General features: G+C 40.8%; 2 protein-coding genes across 5 annotated transcripts in view; one reads left to right on the top strand and one right to left on the bottom strand.

The window, feature by feature from the left end:
- mcamb (melanoma cell adhesion molecule b) overlaps positions 1 to 4,317 on the top strand; it is a 38,753-nt gene extending 34,436 nt beyond the window's left edge. For 2 of the 3 annotated variants that reach the window (XM_066662948.1, XM_066662933.1), the window contains 2 exons: positions 1,111 to 1,225; positions 1,490 to 4,317. In XM_066662948.1, the coding sequence (XP_066519045.1) occupies positions 1,111 to 1,225; positions 1,490 to 1,501 (127 nt within the window). In that variant the 3' untranslated portion in view covers positions 1,502 to 4,317. Of the gene's footprint in view, positions 1 to 1,110; positions 1,226 to 1,484 lie in introns of all 3 variants that reach the window. The other variant, XM_066662942.1, reaches the window with a different exon arrangement.
- A 4,749-nt stretch (positions 4,318 to 9,066) lies between these two features.
- The window catches only part of cbl (Cbl proto-oncogene, E3 ubiquitin protein ligase), a 40,197-nt gene continuing 32,449 nt past the window's right edge, over positions 9,067 to 16,814 (bottom strand). The window contains exons 5-16 of one of the 2 annotated variants that reach the window (XM_066678135.1): positions 16,018 to 16,139; positions 15,312 to 15,449; positions 14,108 to 14,195; positions 13,874 to 14,005; positions 13,395 to 13,616; positions 12,549 to 12,680; positions 11,822 to 12,181; positions 11,602 to 11,696; positions 11,299 to 11,469; positions 10,916 to 11,025; positions 10,550 to 10,738; positions 9,067 to 9,560 (exon numbers count right to left, since the gene is read on the bottom strand). In XM_066678135.1, coding sequence (XP_066534232.1) covers positions 9,289 to 9,560; positions 10,550 to 10,738; positions 10,916 to 11,025; positions 11,299 to 11,469; positions 11,602 to 11,696; positions 11,822 to 12,181; positions 12,549 to 12,680; positions 13,395 to 13,616; positions 13,874 to 14,005; positions 14,108 to 14,195; positions 15,312 to 15,449; positions 16,018 to 16,139 — 2,031 coding nt within the window. In that variant the 3' untranslated portion in view covers positions 9,067 to 9,288. The remainder of the gene's footprint in view (positions 9,561 to 10,549; positions 10,739 to 10,915; positions 11,026 to 11,298; positions 11,470 to 11,601; positions 11,697 to 11,821; positions 12,182 to 12,548; positions 12,681 to 13,394; positions 13,617 to 13,873; positions 14,006 to 14,107; positions 14,196 to 15,311; positions 15,450 to 16,017; positions 16,140 to 16,814) is intronic. The other variant, XM_066678136.1, reaches the window with a different exon arrangement.

Genomic DNA, 16,814 nt, shown 5'->3' with positions numbered 1-16,814 from the left:
GCTCGCTCTGGGTTCCAACCGTGCCGAGTAGGTACTAAATGGTGACGTGTAAACACTGCAGAGCGCTGATTGGCCAGAGCCATGTCAATCACCACGAAATGTAGCGCTCATTCAAATCCAGCACAAACCGCCGCTTGTAAAATCTCTTAAATTACAGCAGCTTTACCATTTATTTTTATTGGACTCACAACGTCAGCGCTCGTAACTTTACCTCGAGGTGTTTTGAAGAGGTTTATATGCTCCTTGGGCCGAGGGCTGACGAAAAATTCCAGTGAATGTCGAATGTACAACAAGGAAGACTGATCTGTGAGAACTGGGGAGCGGAGCCAGTCCAAAAACAACAACACGTGAATACACGATGAGTAAACAACGCCTAACTTTATCGCCATTTTTGCGGTTTTCAAAGACGATTCCTGTAAGAGACACGTTTTTTCGATGTCACGGCCCCATTTTGCAGCAGAGCCCTGCCAGTAGAAAAGCGACAGGCTTTAAGTGTGCCGAGCGGAGACGTGTGGAGTAGAGTCGTGTAGAGCTGGACCCGTGCGGTGGAAAATCACCAGAACAGTGGACTGTAATATCGGCAGAGCACATTCATCTCTCTTGGTGTACTGGGATTAAGCCTTGCCTCAGGTCACTGTCTAGGAGGAGTTTGGAGTGTTCTCCCTTTATCTGCGTGGGTTTCCTCTAGGTTCTCCAGTTTCCTCAATGGTCTAAAACACATTTGTGTAGGTGGCTGAGTAGTTTGAAACTAGCCACAGGTGTGTGTGTGTGTGTGTGTGTGTGAGTGTGTGTGTGAGTGAGAGATGCCCTGTGATGGACTGGCTCCTTGTAAAGAGAAAATTAATGAATTCAATAATCAAAAATGGAAGCTTTGGGGTGCAGTTAATAAAATACAAAAATAGACAAGTACTACTTATAAGTTTTTATTGTTTTTAAGAAACATCATATGAAATTATTTTATATTGGATAAATATTGTTAGTATTTAGTTCAGAATAACTGAACACACCAAAAATCTTTACCAAAAACCAGTCCAACTATATGTCTACACAAATGATAACAATAAACCCTCTGGATTAATAAAAGTGGATTGAAACACTGTTACTCCCCAGGACGAAGGAGAGTGCCAGTAAAGACGACATTGTTGTGGAGATGAAGAGTGGCAAGTCTGAGGAGGCTGTGCTTCTGCAGGGAGTCAACGGTGATAAAAAGTTCCCCAGTGACCAGGTTTGTTGTTCTGCAGGAGCGAATGAACTTTGTACTTGTATTATGTTTTTTGTCCTCGTGTCTGTTCTTGAAAAGAGCTATATTAATATAACGGATTATTATTTTTATTATTATTTTTATTACTTGACTTGTAGCTTACCTTTAAAAATGTTCCAGTTAAATCTCCCAACAGAATTTACCATCAGGCTCACAGCAGTGTATTAATATGCTAATCATGCTTGTTCTTATTTGTTCCCTTTGGCTGTTGCTGCATGTGAAGTGAAGACTGCAGACTGAAGGCTGTATCGATGCACAGAAGAACGGACCGCTCGCCGCCCCCATGCTTAACACTTTCTCAGGGTGGGACCCTCACAGTGAGAGGCCTCAGGCCTTTTCTTTGCAGAACTGCCACATTTCCTTGTCGCTTGTGAGCCTGGCGAGAGCACACGGAGGCACCGTCTCTGTCCTGCAACTCAGGCCCCTATTTCTCAACTGTCCAAACCTTTCAAGTAGTTGCTTTTGGTTTTTTTTCTGTGTGTAATACATTAACTCAAATGCCTTGAGAGGATGCACTGTCCATGAAGAACAGTCTGTGCTCTCTACAGGATGTATATATGATCTACTGTACATATTTAGGTATTTAAACTGCTCTAGAATAAGAATATCTGAAGGGTGCTCTTTGGCTGCAGAGTCTTTGTGATGATTAGGAAGAGAGACCAGTATTAAAGTCTGTTGAAGGCACTGGATAAGCCATAGCCATATGAGTGTATACTGTGTGTTGCTTATAAAAGGCCTGTTCGCACCAAGTATTTTTATTTTCATCTGGGGGAAAAAAAGGATGTGATTTTAATGCAGTGGAACCTTCACATCAAATTAGATTTTAAGGTCAACTGTCTGAACGTGGACAAAAAAGCAATGATTAGCAAAGGTTCACTGAATCTCATGGCATATTTCAGTAATTTAATGTTGATTTCAATAGTTTCATTACATGCTGCACTTGTGTGATGTTTCGTTGGGTGGGAAAATGAGAGGCGTGCAGCTTTCTCAAAGTGGGAGAATGTATAACAATACATTAAAATTTTCAATGCATCACAAACTGGCTGATTTATGACATCAGTGTTATCACAGAGCAGAAAAACACAACCACCAACATAAAATAACCAAGATAACTACTAAATATATTCACAATATTTAAAATTTCAGACATACAACTTTAACTTTTTCTGCTCTGAGATCAAAGACGCCACTGAAATATGTCAAAACTGACCATTTTTAACCTACAGTTTTTTTGTTTTGTTTTTCTAGCTGTGAAAATCAGTCTTGGTGTGAAATGGCCACAAAACAAACATGCTTATGTTGGGACAGTTAGTGTTCTCCTCTGAGCACACTGAACTGACCTGCGGCATCTTTGCAGCAGCTTGAGCTAGATTTGCGCTATCTAGATTTACATATACTGAAAGAAGCATGTGCTGGCCTTCCCCCTCATGGCTTGGCAACATCTTGTGACTAGTGAGTGGATGGGATTTGGCAATAACTAAATTGGGGAAGAACGTTGGGTGAAATAAAGCCAAAACCAAACCAGACCTAAAGCCTACTTGCTGTTGTTGTACCTGTTTATACTGCACTCACTTCTGTCTCATATAGTCTCTGCACTGAAACACCAAGAACTGTCTCACACTGCTGTGCTCATAAAACACTGTACACACACTCTCCCTCCAAAACATGCTAAAGACTGTCCATCACGCCTGGCCTACACTGCTTAAAATACCTTGTGTTAGAATGTTAGAAGAAATCTGTTCACACTTGAGTTGGATGGAGTGTTGTTAAAAGATTTGGAATCACCTGCTTTAATTATATCAGTTGTATTTAATATATTGTCATATTTACATATGATTATAAAGTGATTCCAATCTTGTAAACAGTCAAAACCTGTATATATATTCTCTCAGCACTAATCATACAAGAGCACTGTGCAGCTCTACAATTAGACTGTAGTCAATCCGTTGTTCTGCATGCTTTGTTAGCCCCTTTTCACCCTGCTACCAAAGCAACACATTGACAGTCTGTAATTGTAGATCTACTTGTATGGTCAGAGTTGCAGAGAGAATGGAAAATCATACACAATGTTAAAATGACCTTGTTTCTCAACTCTCCCATTTTATCAGCTCTACTGACTTAGCTGCACGGAGAGGTTCTTATTACACACTGTAGTCCATCTGTTGTTAGAGCAAGTATTTTTTGGATGGTGGGTAATTCTGAGCAATAAAAAGACTGATGACTGTTGTAGTGGAATGTTTTTGTTGGACTGAGTGGATCAGACACAGCAGTGCTGCTGGAGATTTTTAACACCTCTGTCACTGCTGGACTGTGAGCACTGATGAAGGACTAGAGGATGACTAACTCTAGTCTAGACTTGTGCAGAAACAGACTACAGTCTAAAGGTGAAGAAAGATAGAAATCCTGAACGTGGAGCTGATCATTTGGACAAGAGTTTAGTACCAAGTCTTTCATGTTACGGCTGATCTGCATGAATTTGTGTATGTTCTCAGTCACATTTCAGGCTGAGGATGCTGAGGAACTACAGATAATTATTTTTTCCTGATGATAATGACCTGCTGTCTTTACTTTGCACTGTATGTAAATATACCGATTGATAGGCTGCTGTGGGCTTGGAGACTGAATTCAAGTCTGTACTGCAGGTGCAAGTCTGGGCAAAAAGCAGAAAAGTTGTAGGTCTTTGTTCTCTTAAAAATGTGGAAAAATCAGGAAAAATAGTTTTCTTTGAAGAGGTTACTTCAAGTTTTTTTATGTGAAATTTCTTTATGGTTGTTTTAGATTTTGTAAAATACAAATATAAAGGATTAAGGAGTAAACAGAGCAACAAGCACTACTGCATTATTCAGCACATTGCCTTCACTGTTATTAAATACCAAAGCTTAGACCACAGCCAGACAACACTGGAAAATGCAAACTATTCCATACTACTCAAATGTATGTCTCTATGCAGCTCCATTTTATTTTGTAAAGAGGTGTAGTCTTCCTTTCTGCAGTCATGTGACTGGTTTTTAGGTTTGAATATTGAAAATGTTTTTTTTTTACGCTTATTAAAATCTTTTCCTTTATAATTGTTTTGCATTATTTGAAATCTGTGTTTTGTAAATGAATGCAATGTTACATTAAAATGAAACAACAAAAAAGTTACAACACAATACATAAGACCAACTGCTGTACATTTAATCAAAATTACTTTAATAACATATATAAATTCCAAAATGAACATGACTTCATGGAGGAAGGATCTCTGGGTTGGAGTACATCAACATTAATAAATAACATTAGTTTTTATTTCTCAACAAAAGGAAACAACACATACGTCCTCTCCACATGTAAACGACTTCAGGGAGAGAGGGAACGCTTCCCATTGCTTTGCACACAAACTCAGGTTTCCAGTTTCTACAAACTGCTGGGCTTTTACAGCAAGGCGTTTTGAATCACACAGACCTGCGCCGCTCCACGAGAGTGGTTCACTTATTTCCACCCATGGTAGTTTAGTTATTATACAACATAACTTTCTCTGAAACATTGGCAGAACTTCATATGTATGCATGTACTGAAAGGTCTGAAATTCATACAGTATAGTCCAACTTTTGGCTTTTAACATGCCCTTCAAAACACAACAAGTGTGGAGCCTAAATAAACCGACTGCTCAGAGTTAACCCACGAAGTAGTCGGTTCAAAACAGAAGCCATTCTGTAATGCTCACTCACAGACAGGCAGACAGATGTTAACACAGTAAAAAATAATAATAATATTAAAAAAAAAAAAGAATCATGGCACTGAGGGAGAATGGCAGTTTGGATCATGAGCTTGACTATCAGTAAGGCAAAGCAAATCTCGGAGCCGTACTGGCAGGGCAGGGTGCTCTCTCTCTTTTATTTATTTATTTATTTACTTATTTTTTAAATAAAAGGCTGGAACCCCTGTTTCCAACCTATAGCGAGCCATGTTCCATGAGTTAAGGCTACTACAGATGGTGGCAAGAAACATTCATGAGTATTTTACATTGTTAAAAAACATTTACATGCATACATGGAGTAATAGTACATATAACCTGCTTAACACTGACTTTTGGACATGTCCTCCAATTAAAATATCACCACCTGCTACCTTTTGCATTTAGCTGCAGTACCAGCCTCTGTACCATAGAGGACGCTGTACCTACAAGTAGAGACTGAGGACATCGTCTGCTTTTTGTTTTCTGACCGAATCGTTTAACCGAACAGTGTAGCGCAAGTGAGAAGGAAGATCCTAAAATAAGGCGGTTATGGCAACGTGAGGAAAGAGCTCCCTCTTGTGGTCTGAACGGAGACTTTCCAGTCAACCCACCGCCACTCGACAGATCGCCAGAGGAAAACCATAAAATACACAGAGAGAGAGAAAAAAACCATCAGCAGAGTTAAATAACAAAGGGCTGAGTCGAAATAAAATGGGTCACTTACACCAGGTTATCATTCACTCTGAATGACATTTCCAAACATATGGCACTGGTCACAGTATTATTCACATCAGTTATTAAAAAAAAAAAAAAAAAGTCATATACAGGAATGCAAAATGAAAATTAAACATTGCAAAATCCACATACTCTATACATACGTATCTTTATACAGTTGATTTTAAAGTGACAGTATCATAGCACAAATTGGTGTAACTGTGCAACCTTGTAACACAGACGCACAAATGCACACAAACTAGATATACAATATAGACAAGAAATACAGTAATCAGAACGGGAAAAAAATAATAATAAAACCCAACAGTTCTGGTCAGAAATCAAAGCAAACCTACTTCACATGGTGCAACCAACAATACTGAACTACAAGCTGAACATGTGACTGTTGAGTTCAAGGCAAAAAAATAAAAATCGAGTACAACTCTATTAAAAGTGACCACTAAGCTTTGAAGTCGTTGAGTAAATGTGAGAGATCAAGAGGGTTCATGTACCTACAAGCTTCATATTGTGGAAGTACCTGCAATGCCAGTGCAATATTTAAGAAAACAAACAAATACAAAACAGAGGAGCATGTAACGGTGGACAACAGAAACATCAATGACATCAATCAGCACTTCCTAAGCCAGTCCTGTGAGCCCAAGAGAAGAGACGCTCATGTTTCAGTAGGAGAGAGGCATCTTACTGTGTGTTTGATCCCTGAGCCCATATTCCATGCTGAAATGACTAAAAACAAACGAAACATGCACTGACTAATCGGATTACAGGGCCATGAGAACCCGGAATAGTATCTAACCAAAGTTGCTAGCAGCACAACGCTTTCTAGTTAGCAGATCGATTTATTTGGACAAATGATAACCACCTGTGGTAACTGTCAATTCTCTCCGTTTGTGCAGGAAGTTATTACTTACAAACAGGGAGATACACAGCAAACCTCAAAGTTCACCCACAAGATAAAAGGCCACAAACTGTACCTTGTGTGTCTCAGTTTTCAGAGAAATGCAGTGTGAAACATCTAGTGGTTCAGCACGGTTATCCACTATCTGCTAGTGTTTGGCCTGTTTGGAATTAGAAACATACAGCCACTACAACATTCTTCTATGGCAGGGGTGCGCAACTCCAGTCCTGGAGGGCCGGTATCCAGCAAATTTTGGTTATACCTCTGCTCACACACACCTGAGTCAACTCATCTGTTAATTGCCAGATTTAAGGGGTGTGTTTTAGCAGAGCAATCACCACACTTGGCTGGATACCAGCTCTCCAGAACTGGGCACCCCTGTTCTATGGCAACTGACAATTTTCCATCTGTACGTGCGAGGACTGGTTTAAGAAATGCAGACATTGGAATAATCAAGCAATGATTTATAACCAAAGTCAAAGCCTTTAAAAGCAGTCATTCAGTGCTCTGACACTCCCAAACAAGAGCGGATTTATACATTTCCTGTTCAATACTGATATTCTTATGGTAAATGTACGATATTCCTGAGAGAATAGGGAGAGTGGAGAGGACCTGACAGAAAGCATCACCACAGACCTGTTTACCCTTGAGAGCAGGCAGCCATCAGCACTGCTACCACTGCTGGAAATGTTCATCCGCTACCTGAAGGGTGTGAGAAACAAGAAAAAAATAAAACAAAAAAAAACTCAAGGTCAACATCTAACCCGCATAGCTAAACAAGGACAGAGCAACAAGCCTTTCCGCACCGAGTGCCAATGATGCACTGGTACATCGGGTCACGCTTACATTCCTGCACGGACAACCAAAGACAACAGGGTAGCATGCTGGACGACGTCTTCAGATCACGTCTGGACTCTCCAACCATCCAAAAACAGAAGGCAAACAAAAAAAATATCCCCAAGGGAGGGGAAATAAAAAAATAATATTGAAGCCAGCCTGCACAAGCTGCTTGGAATTTCAAGTATGCTACATCAAATTCAACTGAACAGATACTGTCACTTTAAAATAGGTTACGCACAATATTCACAAATATACATTTAAGGCTTAATTGTTTAGCACTAACAATAGTAGCAGCAGTAAAGCACTTCTGAATTAATAACAAAAACAAACCAAAGAACAACATTAATACCATAATAATAATATTAATAATAATATATTAAAGTGATCAAAGGTCAAGAACGATTTCACTTAGATGAACAGCTTCAGACACAAACCGACATCTCGCCAAAATTCCGTGAGATTTTAGTCCTGATTTAACAGAAGTTTGGCCGGGCTGCAGGCCTGTAAAAGCAAATACTTCCTTCCCACAAAGCGAATATCACCTTGTGTCCAAACACCCTACCCCTTTAATGTGTTAGAGAACACTGCCTGTAGAGGGGGAAAAAAAATAAAATAAAAGCACACTTATGTAATCATTCTCCACTATACAAATCTCACACACACACACACACACACGTACGTAGACTGAAGGTTCCAAACAGTTACACTGTCTGGATCAGAACACATCTATAGGAATAGCTCAGCCAAAAATGCTAACATGGATAACAATGAACACAGCCCAGTTAGCATGATATCGCGCTGACCTCTGCCTGACAGCAACACCAGCATTTTTGACTGTGCAACTTTCAACATAGAAAGATGCCCAAATTTCCCCCCAGAGCCTAACATCACAGCCCCTTCTAATGCAGGTTTAACAATCTGACAACATGTTGTATCATTCCCAAAGTAAAACGAGAGGCTGCAGTATCTAACCCTGCATTTGTTTCTTGGAACAACCTTGAAACTACAAAAATTTCATTTACAGAAATGCTACACATTCAGAATGTGCAAGTGCGGCCGATGGATGTTTGATAAAGCCCATTTCAACTGCAAACGCTCACCGTCCGGTGACTGTTCAGCAGCACCAAGATTCCACAGAGACACAAAGAGAAAACTTGTGATGTGACTATGGTTCATGACTTCAAATCAACGTAAAGGCAGAACTCTGCAGCAGCAGAGATTGTGGTCTTGGGACTGTCACTCATGACATGCTCCTTTAGAAAACATACTGGGAGGAAAAACACACGCGCACACACACACACACCTCCAGAAAGTACCAAAGCAACACGATTAAAGGCCATTTTTGACATCTGCAAATGTTCAGTTGCGGTTTCCCACATGTCAAGACTAGTGCCTGACAGAACAGCAGGGAAAACTGAAGAGTTCCTTCCTTTCTCCAGCCTCAACCTGAGGCCATTTCACATATGAGCCCTCAGTGCTGCCCCCACAGCCTACATGTGTATATATTAACTCTATTCAGTATATGGATTATATATTAAATTATCCTATAAAACACACACAATATATATATATATATATATATATATATATATATATAATTTTTTTTTTTTTGTCCTGTCCTTGCTTGAGCTTGACTGAGAGCCTCAGGTGACATGCGGTGCCATGAGAGGAGCATCGACAGCAGCGGCTCCGCAGGCCATGTGCTGCGCTTCACATGAACAACAGACAGTCTGGACGCTGGCGGAGAGAGAAAGCTCCCTGGTGCTGGAGCTAAAAGCGGGACAGAGAGAGAGAAGGCGCTCTCTGGTTTGGTCTGGCATCTGTAGCTGGGGGAGGGCGCTATGTGAAAATGTGAGCTGTGGAGGGCACAGACACAAACTCCCGCAGGATGTTCTTGGCCATCTCAATATTGTTCTGTGCAATCATCAGGGCTTTCTGGATATCCTGGTAGGAGTAACCCTGGCTCATTAGCAGCTCGATCTCGCTGCTGATCTGGGGGTTGTTTGGAGTGGCTGCTGCTCCTGGTGGCACAGGGCTGGGTCTGCGCTCAGAGTTAATGCGGCGGGGCAGAGGCTTGGGAGGCCGCTCTGGAGCTTCTACTGAGTCGAAAGCTGAAAGAAAATATTATATTAGTGAGGCAATAATGAAAGCCACTCAACTGACTTGTCTTATGAGAAGCGGTGACAGTCTCCTACACTTGAGATTCGTGTAAGGGGAACTTACAGTTAAAAAGTGCTCATTCTACCAGAATGATGATCATGCTTGTGTTAGAGTGGATCCTTTCAGGATGATAATCCTTCTTCCACAGTTATCTTAACACACTTAACCATTATAACATCTATGGGCCTACTATTCAGTAATTAAGCAACTTTTACAAAAATAACATTCAAGGTAAGCAACTGTTACCCAACACACACAAGCAGTTCTAAAGCTTTAAAGGAACAGCTTGATGAGAAATCATATTACATGATTTCCCACTCGACCTAGACGCAGTCGATCAGAATAAACACGTTTATAGAGTCCAAATTCTGCCTCTTTATGAGCCACAGCTGAGGAGCATAACAAACAATGGAAGTCAATAGCCACTCAAAAATGTAATCAATATTTTTTATGATGCAGTTACTTAAGGTGTCGAACTGTGAACTATGAATTTAGAAACCCTAAGAGAATTGTTTTTTACCAGAATCGCCCAATTTAACCTTATTCTGTGCAAGATGACAACACGCCCTGCCTCTCACAGAGGTCTAAAAAGTAAAAGAAAAGAGGACATAATGGGGACCAAATGTAGTTCTAGTTTGAGCCCAACATTTTAGACGATTTCAGTCAAATTGTACTCAAATTTTGAAGTAAATACATGAATATATTCACTGGGCTTTTTCGGTGAATGTTCATGTCTGGTGTTTCTTAGCAGATCTAATGCAACACTTAAGAAGCAAAATCTAAGAATGACAATCAACTGTGTTTTTTGCTTTTGTTTTGTTCTCTTTTTTTTTGGCCAAACTATTCCATTAATGAATAAAATTCCTGCTAATCAAATCATGGAAGGATGTGCGTTAAATATGTAAAAGAACGTAACATGTATATATGAGAATGTACTTACAGACTGAGGCTCCTGGCTCACTCTCCACAGAGAGGCGGCTGAAGGTAGCTGAAGTGCTGCTGACTTCTGAGAGAGTGCGTCGGGCTACAGGTAGAGGGGGCTTGGGAAAGTCGTAGCTATTATCCTCTTCGTCGCACTCTGCATCCAGAGGCCCATTAGAGCTGACCAGTGGAGGCAACTCTGAGTAGTCTAGACATGGAAGCGAATTAACCATTATAAACTCATCCCGTTGCGCAAGTAGTGGCAATTATTAACTGAAATATCAGAATATCAAAAGCCAAGGCTGTTGATATTCTAGTATATATCTAGTGATGTGGATAATTCAACGGAATGTATGCACTGAAAAATATGAAAGTGCTATGGTACCTGAGTCTCTGGCCTGATGAGACAGTGAGGCTGTGAAGGCCTGGGCTTGAATGTTATACATAGCTTCATACATCTGTGGGCTCTCAGAGTCCATGTCACTGAGTAAAGCCCTAGAAAGCATTGGATAATATGTTTATTTAAAATCCCAATCTAACAAAAAAAAAAAAAAAAAAAACCTGCAAAGACAGCAGCTCATTAAAACATTACCAATATTAATATTTGGATTAGACAAGAGATAAACGGATATGAATAGCCTTTACATAAATCAGAGACAACTTTGATATTTTGTAGGCACACAATTCACATAACACCACGAGACAATACATGTGGCACAGTTAAGTTTTGGTTTTTAGTATTTTTGTAGAGCTTAAGGTCCAGTTTACCGGGAGGTGACAGAGTTGGGCTGGGAGGGTCTGGGCACTCCCTCACCCTGAGCAGGAGTTATGGTGGACAGAGCAAGACGAGAAGTAGGAGTCATGTAGTCAGAGTCTTCTTCACCGTCACAGCCGTCTTCTCCGGTCAGCTGCTTCACGGCAGGAAGTGGCCTGTTGATGCTACCAAGGGGGGGAAGAAAAAAACGAAACGCATCAGAATCCCTTTACTTAACACAAATATGCAGCAAAAAAAAAATAGAAACTGACTTAACACAGGAGCTTAAAATGGAACAAAATCCTGTCAAAAAATACCTGGAGGCCAGGGAGTAGATAGCATTGGCAGATGCAGAGGGCTTCACTTTTGGGTTGTCATACTCTGATCCACCAGAGGCTGATGCACCAAAACTCTGCAGCAATGAAAGAAATACTTTAATTCTACCACCACTTACAGCTCAAGAAGGAATGGATTAACTACAGATAGGAGCTGTAAACGTGTAAGTGTATTGAAATCTTATTAGCAAAACTGTATAACCTGATGGTCCAAACTGACAGAGCTGTTGTTCCTTTGAGCATCCATGGCTGAGGGGAGTGCCAGAGGAAGCGAGTGTCGATTGGAGAGCTCTCTGTTCCCACGGGAGTCTCCTCCTCCCACAGCGAGTGGCTGAGAGGGTGCTTTGGGCACTGGCCGTGGGTTCCAGTCCACCATGTTGCGGTTTGGAGGAGCAGGGGGCAGTTTGTCCCTGGCTGGGTCGCTGGGTGTGCATGGCAAGGGGCGTCTTGGCAATCTGCTGTCAGACCCAGCAGAGTGAGGACGATCTGGAGGAGGTGGAGGCGGCAGGTCCCGCAGAGCTGGGGGCAGCGGTAAGGGCTTGTCCTTGTGATGGGAAGGAACCTTTGGTTAGGAAGGTACAGGGAGGCAGAAGTCAGAAAAGAATCTAGCCTAGAATCTATCTGCTTTCGATATTCTGCTATGGCTTTACCTAGATTTAAATTAATTAGAGGTGTAAAATGCATTCATGCATATGCGTCATATTCTTTAATACATTTATTTAAAAACAATTCCTAATTAAATTGATATCTAACTAGGGTGAAATTCATTTGAAAATCAGAAGCTGAGATAGTTACATGCCCAAAATTGGTAAACACACTCCTGCAGCACCAGACAACACAGGACAGAACAAAAGCATTTCAAAGAGTAAGGTTTACCTGACACCTGAACTGTACTTTGCTTACAAAACACTAGAGAAAATAAGTCTTACCTTGGATGTGGCCCCTGGACTGGAGGCCCCAGGAGGATTGGGTGGTCTGTGCTGCAGTAAGTCTAGACGTGGGGGCACTGGGGGCAAAGAGGATTGCGGAGCCATTGACAGTGGGGATGGTGGCCTCTCCACCTGTAGGACAAAAAAACCCCTCTCTTAACTGCTACCACTTCATGGTCAGTTCATCAACATGTAAATGATGTAAACAAAGACCGATAGATAGATTTATGTCTTGAATTTTTCCCTCTGGGATCAATAAAGGATCTATCTATTGAAAACCATACAATATTTGTGTGGATGTCTGCAAGGTTATTCAAATACTGCCCCCCCCACCCATCCACAAGTATTTGACATATGAAAATATCCAGATTCAAAGCAGGAGCTGTAATCATTTAGTACAAAAAAAAATCCCAAAATGTCAAGTTTGACAGGAAATAGATGAAAATTATTACAGTGTTTCTCATGTAACACAAAGACAAGAGGGAGAATCAGCAGTATTTGATGGGCATTGTGATACACACTGAAAATGGCCAGAAAATTGCCAGCTAGATATGTTGGGTACTCCTTGCTGTAGATTTCATAAAATTCATACTTTGAAATCCAATAAATGAGTTCATAATAAAGAAAACCTTCAGGTAGCTTCATATTGTGTAATATGATTTTTTTGAAAATGCAAGAAAAACATGATTTAATTTTGTGACATATAACCTGATGGTTCAAACATGACCCCATGACCAATCCACTCAAGCTTGAACCAGACTGAGGAGATCTTCGGGGATTCAGCATGGATGGAGATAACAGATCAGAACTGGAAAGGCATTACAAGTGAAATTGTTCTACACTCACTTTATTACAGGCCAGCTTGCTCATCATGAGGTGTGGGTCTTCAAGTCTGTCGTCATCATCGTCATCATAGCTGGGCGAGGGAGCCCCCTCTGCTCCAAACATGCCCCTGCAGCCCCCATAGGAACCCCCACTGTTATCTTTGGGGTCAAAAGGGTCGACCACAATAGGTTCAGTGCCCTTGATCTCACAGCGGCAGAAAGGGCAGCCCTGGCCCTCTGATTCCTTTGAAAGAGAAGGGAGAGATAGAGGAAGATGAATATTTTCACTGTCCAATAAAAACCATGTATATGCACTTTTCTGATTTTCTTTTTTTTTTTTCATCATTATATGAACACATCAGCTGCTATTTATACTGTGAGACAATTTCTCAACATATCTACCAATACAAATTCACTTCAGTTACTAAAGTTACTATTTTTATTATATTTGAACAGTGACAAATCAGAATTTGATGCTATTTGTGCCATACTGCAGCTCACCTGCCATGCAGTGAGGCAGGACGTGCACATGAGGTGGCCACATGGCTCAATCTTCACATCTTTGTCATTCTCTGCACAGATTTTACACAGCTGGAAGGTTGAACCCATTTCACAATAGAGTTCGTATTGCTCCTGAAAAATAAAATGAGAGTGTGTTACAGATAGAGTAAGAGTAATATTAAATAAAAAAAGTAAACTGTAAAGAGCAAACTGACTGCAGAAAGTGTCACTGACCTGTGTGACTTTGATATGATCTTGTGGAGAAGGCTCACAGAGTCCTGTGAGGTCAGGGTTTTGAGCACGGCCATCTGGGAACAAATAGCTGAACGGGGGGAGAAGAAAAAAATCAGAGGTATTTCTAATGTATTTAAACCTGGTTTACAAAAAGATCTACTTTTATTTAAGATCACCATACAGGATTTGAAGATGACTGAATTTGTTTTTGCGTTGTAACAGAAAAGATGCAAAACACCAATGCTGTGGTTTACACTGTGTACAAAAATATCCAGACATCCTCTCAGCCATTTTAAGGTGCAATCTTTGCTGAAACACTTATGGTTTGAGTAAATCCTCAATACAATATTTCAACATTGAGTATACAGCCTTCTCAGAGCAGTAGCTGTTGTTACTGCAGTAAATGGTGGACAAACTACACATTTATACACAGGTGTGGGAAAAGTAAGATATGGTGATCGTATCTTATCTTGATTTACTAATACATTGGTACCAAATATCTACATTTTAATGAAACATGCAGGCACTCTAAACAGACTCCCCCTCCAATTTGACTTTCCCAGGTTCACAACATGACTCCACATGGTGGCGCTAATCAAATGGTTAGGGTAAATCTAACACACACCCTGACAGCAACTTGTCAGATTGTGTACATCATTCCAATGTAAAATGGCTATAAACAGTTCTGTGGTGGCTCTGCATGTTTGTGTACTTTGTGATTTGCAAAAAAATGTCTTGTTAAAATAGTCTTTGTCCTTTTCGCTTATGCCTAAATTGCTGTAATTGCAGTTTTTTTAACTCACCAGAGAGGTGTAAAGCTAAGCTATGCAATTGTAACTGCAATGGTTGTTTAAACAGATTCTTTGAAACTGACACTAATAAACACAAAATATATGTATTTGACTATTTAGGAGTATTTTATTTCCAGTTACACAGATATAACAGAGAGTTGTGGTGTAATGGGGTTTACATGCAATATATTGAGTATCACAGAACTGCAGTATTGTGATATCTCTATCATGGGAAATATAGTGTGATAAAATTGTATCATGAGATGCTCTGTGGTTCCCGCCACTATTTATACCATTAATTGAAGAGGAAATGTCAGATAAGCAGGTGTCTATAAAATTTACACTGCCCAAAATATGAGATCATGATATGTGAGGATCGTCCCTCCATAATGACTGTGCCTTAGCAAACTTACAATCCTTCCCGGAAGCCATCGATGAGAGCCTGGAAGAGGGGCTTGTTGTGGGGAATAGTCTGGAGGATATTTCCGTCTGCAGTAACATAGCCAATGGCCCACTGGCCCAGCCGCGTACAGCTCAATCTGAAAATGTAGCTAGAGAGCAGAAAGAAAGCAGTGTTATTTTACAGTTAAGAACAAGACTCCAGTATTTGTGCGTCCACAAATAAAGAGAATGTCATGGACATGCTGTTTCTTTTACTGTTACAGATGTTTGTCACAGAATGCCTCTCACTGCCTGAACCTACCAGGACAGACAGTGCACTGGCTGCATTACAGGTCATCTTACGATGACTTCACTTTGCGAGAATCATTGTTACATCATGGGGGTTTTTACAATACAACTATTGATGGTAGGTACCAAGCTGTTCTACGACCCACTGGGAGCATGAGGCCTTTCTGACTGACCATGAATCACTCCCTGTGTGCCTCTGCCACCATTTGGGTCAAAACGGCACTGCTGATTATCCAAGCGTGCTTGTGTCATGAACGGGGAGTCTGATGAAGCTGGGGTTGCATGCGAACACATAGTAGCCATAGTCAAAAGGGACAATGCATGTAGGCTCTATTGTTATGCATGGCCCTTGTGTAGGAGAGAGGGCAAAGAGGCTCGATGGCTTTGATGAGTGCATGTATATGAGTAGGCGAGCAGTGGGTGTTTTACCTGCCAGGCTTATGGATGAACTTCTGGAGGCGAGCCTTGACCTCATCGTAGGTGAGAAAGGCCATGTATCCTGGGTGAGTCACTGCCAGGCTGTTCCAGTTGCGCAGCAGAGATGACCATGGCTGTACAGCACAGAAACAGACACAGACACATGCAGTCAGGAGCCAAAGCAGAAATTTAAAGCATTTAAATGTGGCTGCTAGCATGAAGGGGGGGGGGTATTCTCCAGTAAACCAGGCTGTAATATCCATATCAATGCCCATAAGCAGAGGCTAGAGAGTGAATAAAGCATTCTGTATAGTAGCTCTGCCAGTTGTCCTAAGATGAAAACTTAAAGCCTATGTTTTAAATATACAGAGCGACAGATGAGAACATGTGGATGTGTAATTGGATGTTGAGAGTAGTTTTTGAAATGTGGAAGCTTAGGTACACAGAGTCAAACAGACAATCATTTCCCAATGAATCCACAACAGGTGTGCCAAAACAATGAGGACTTCTATACTTCAACCACCTCTAAAATTACAGAGTTGTATTTGTTGGCTGTAGTACAGACGAACAGGAGAGCACAAGCATTTCTGCAGCATTACATATCATGATAAAAGCTCCCTTCACAAACACACTGATGATTTTTAATGAGAGGTGCATAGTCAAGTAAGCCATGATTATAAAGAAGAATCAGTCCCCACCTAGAGGTGTATAGAAACCCCCAAGACAAAGTGGCAGACCTTGATTCTAACATGCAACAATATTAACTTTCATTTTAAAGTCATATTAGAGGAAATTTTGATATTTATACA

Source organism: Hoplias malabaricus, chromosome 1 (assembly GCF_029633855.1).
Source record: "Hoplias malabaricus isolate fHopMal1 chromosome 1, fHopMal1.hap1, whole genome shotgun sequence".
NCBI lineage: Eukaryota > Metazoa > Chordata > Actinopteri > Characiformes > Erythrinidae > Hoplias > Hoplias malabaricus.
Note: the sequence above shows the minus strand (reverse complement) of the source record. Positions and strands in the feature narration are given on the sequence as shown.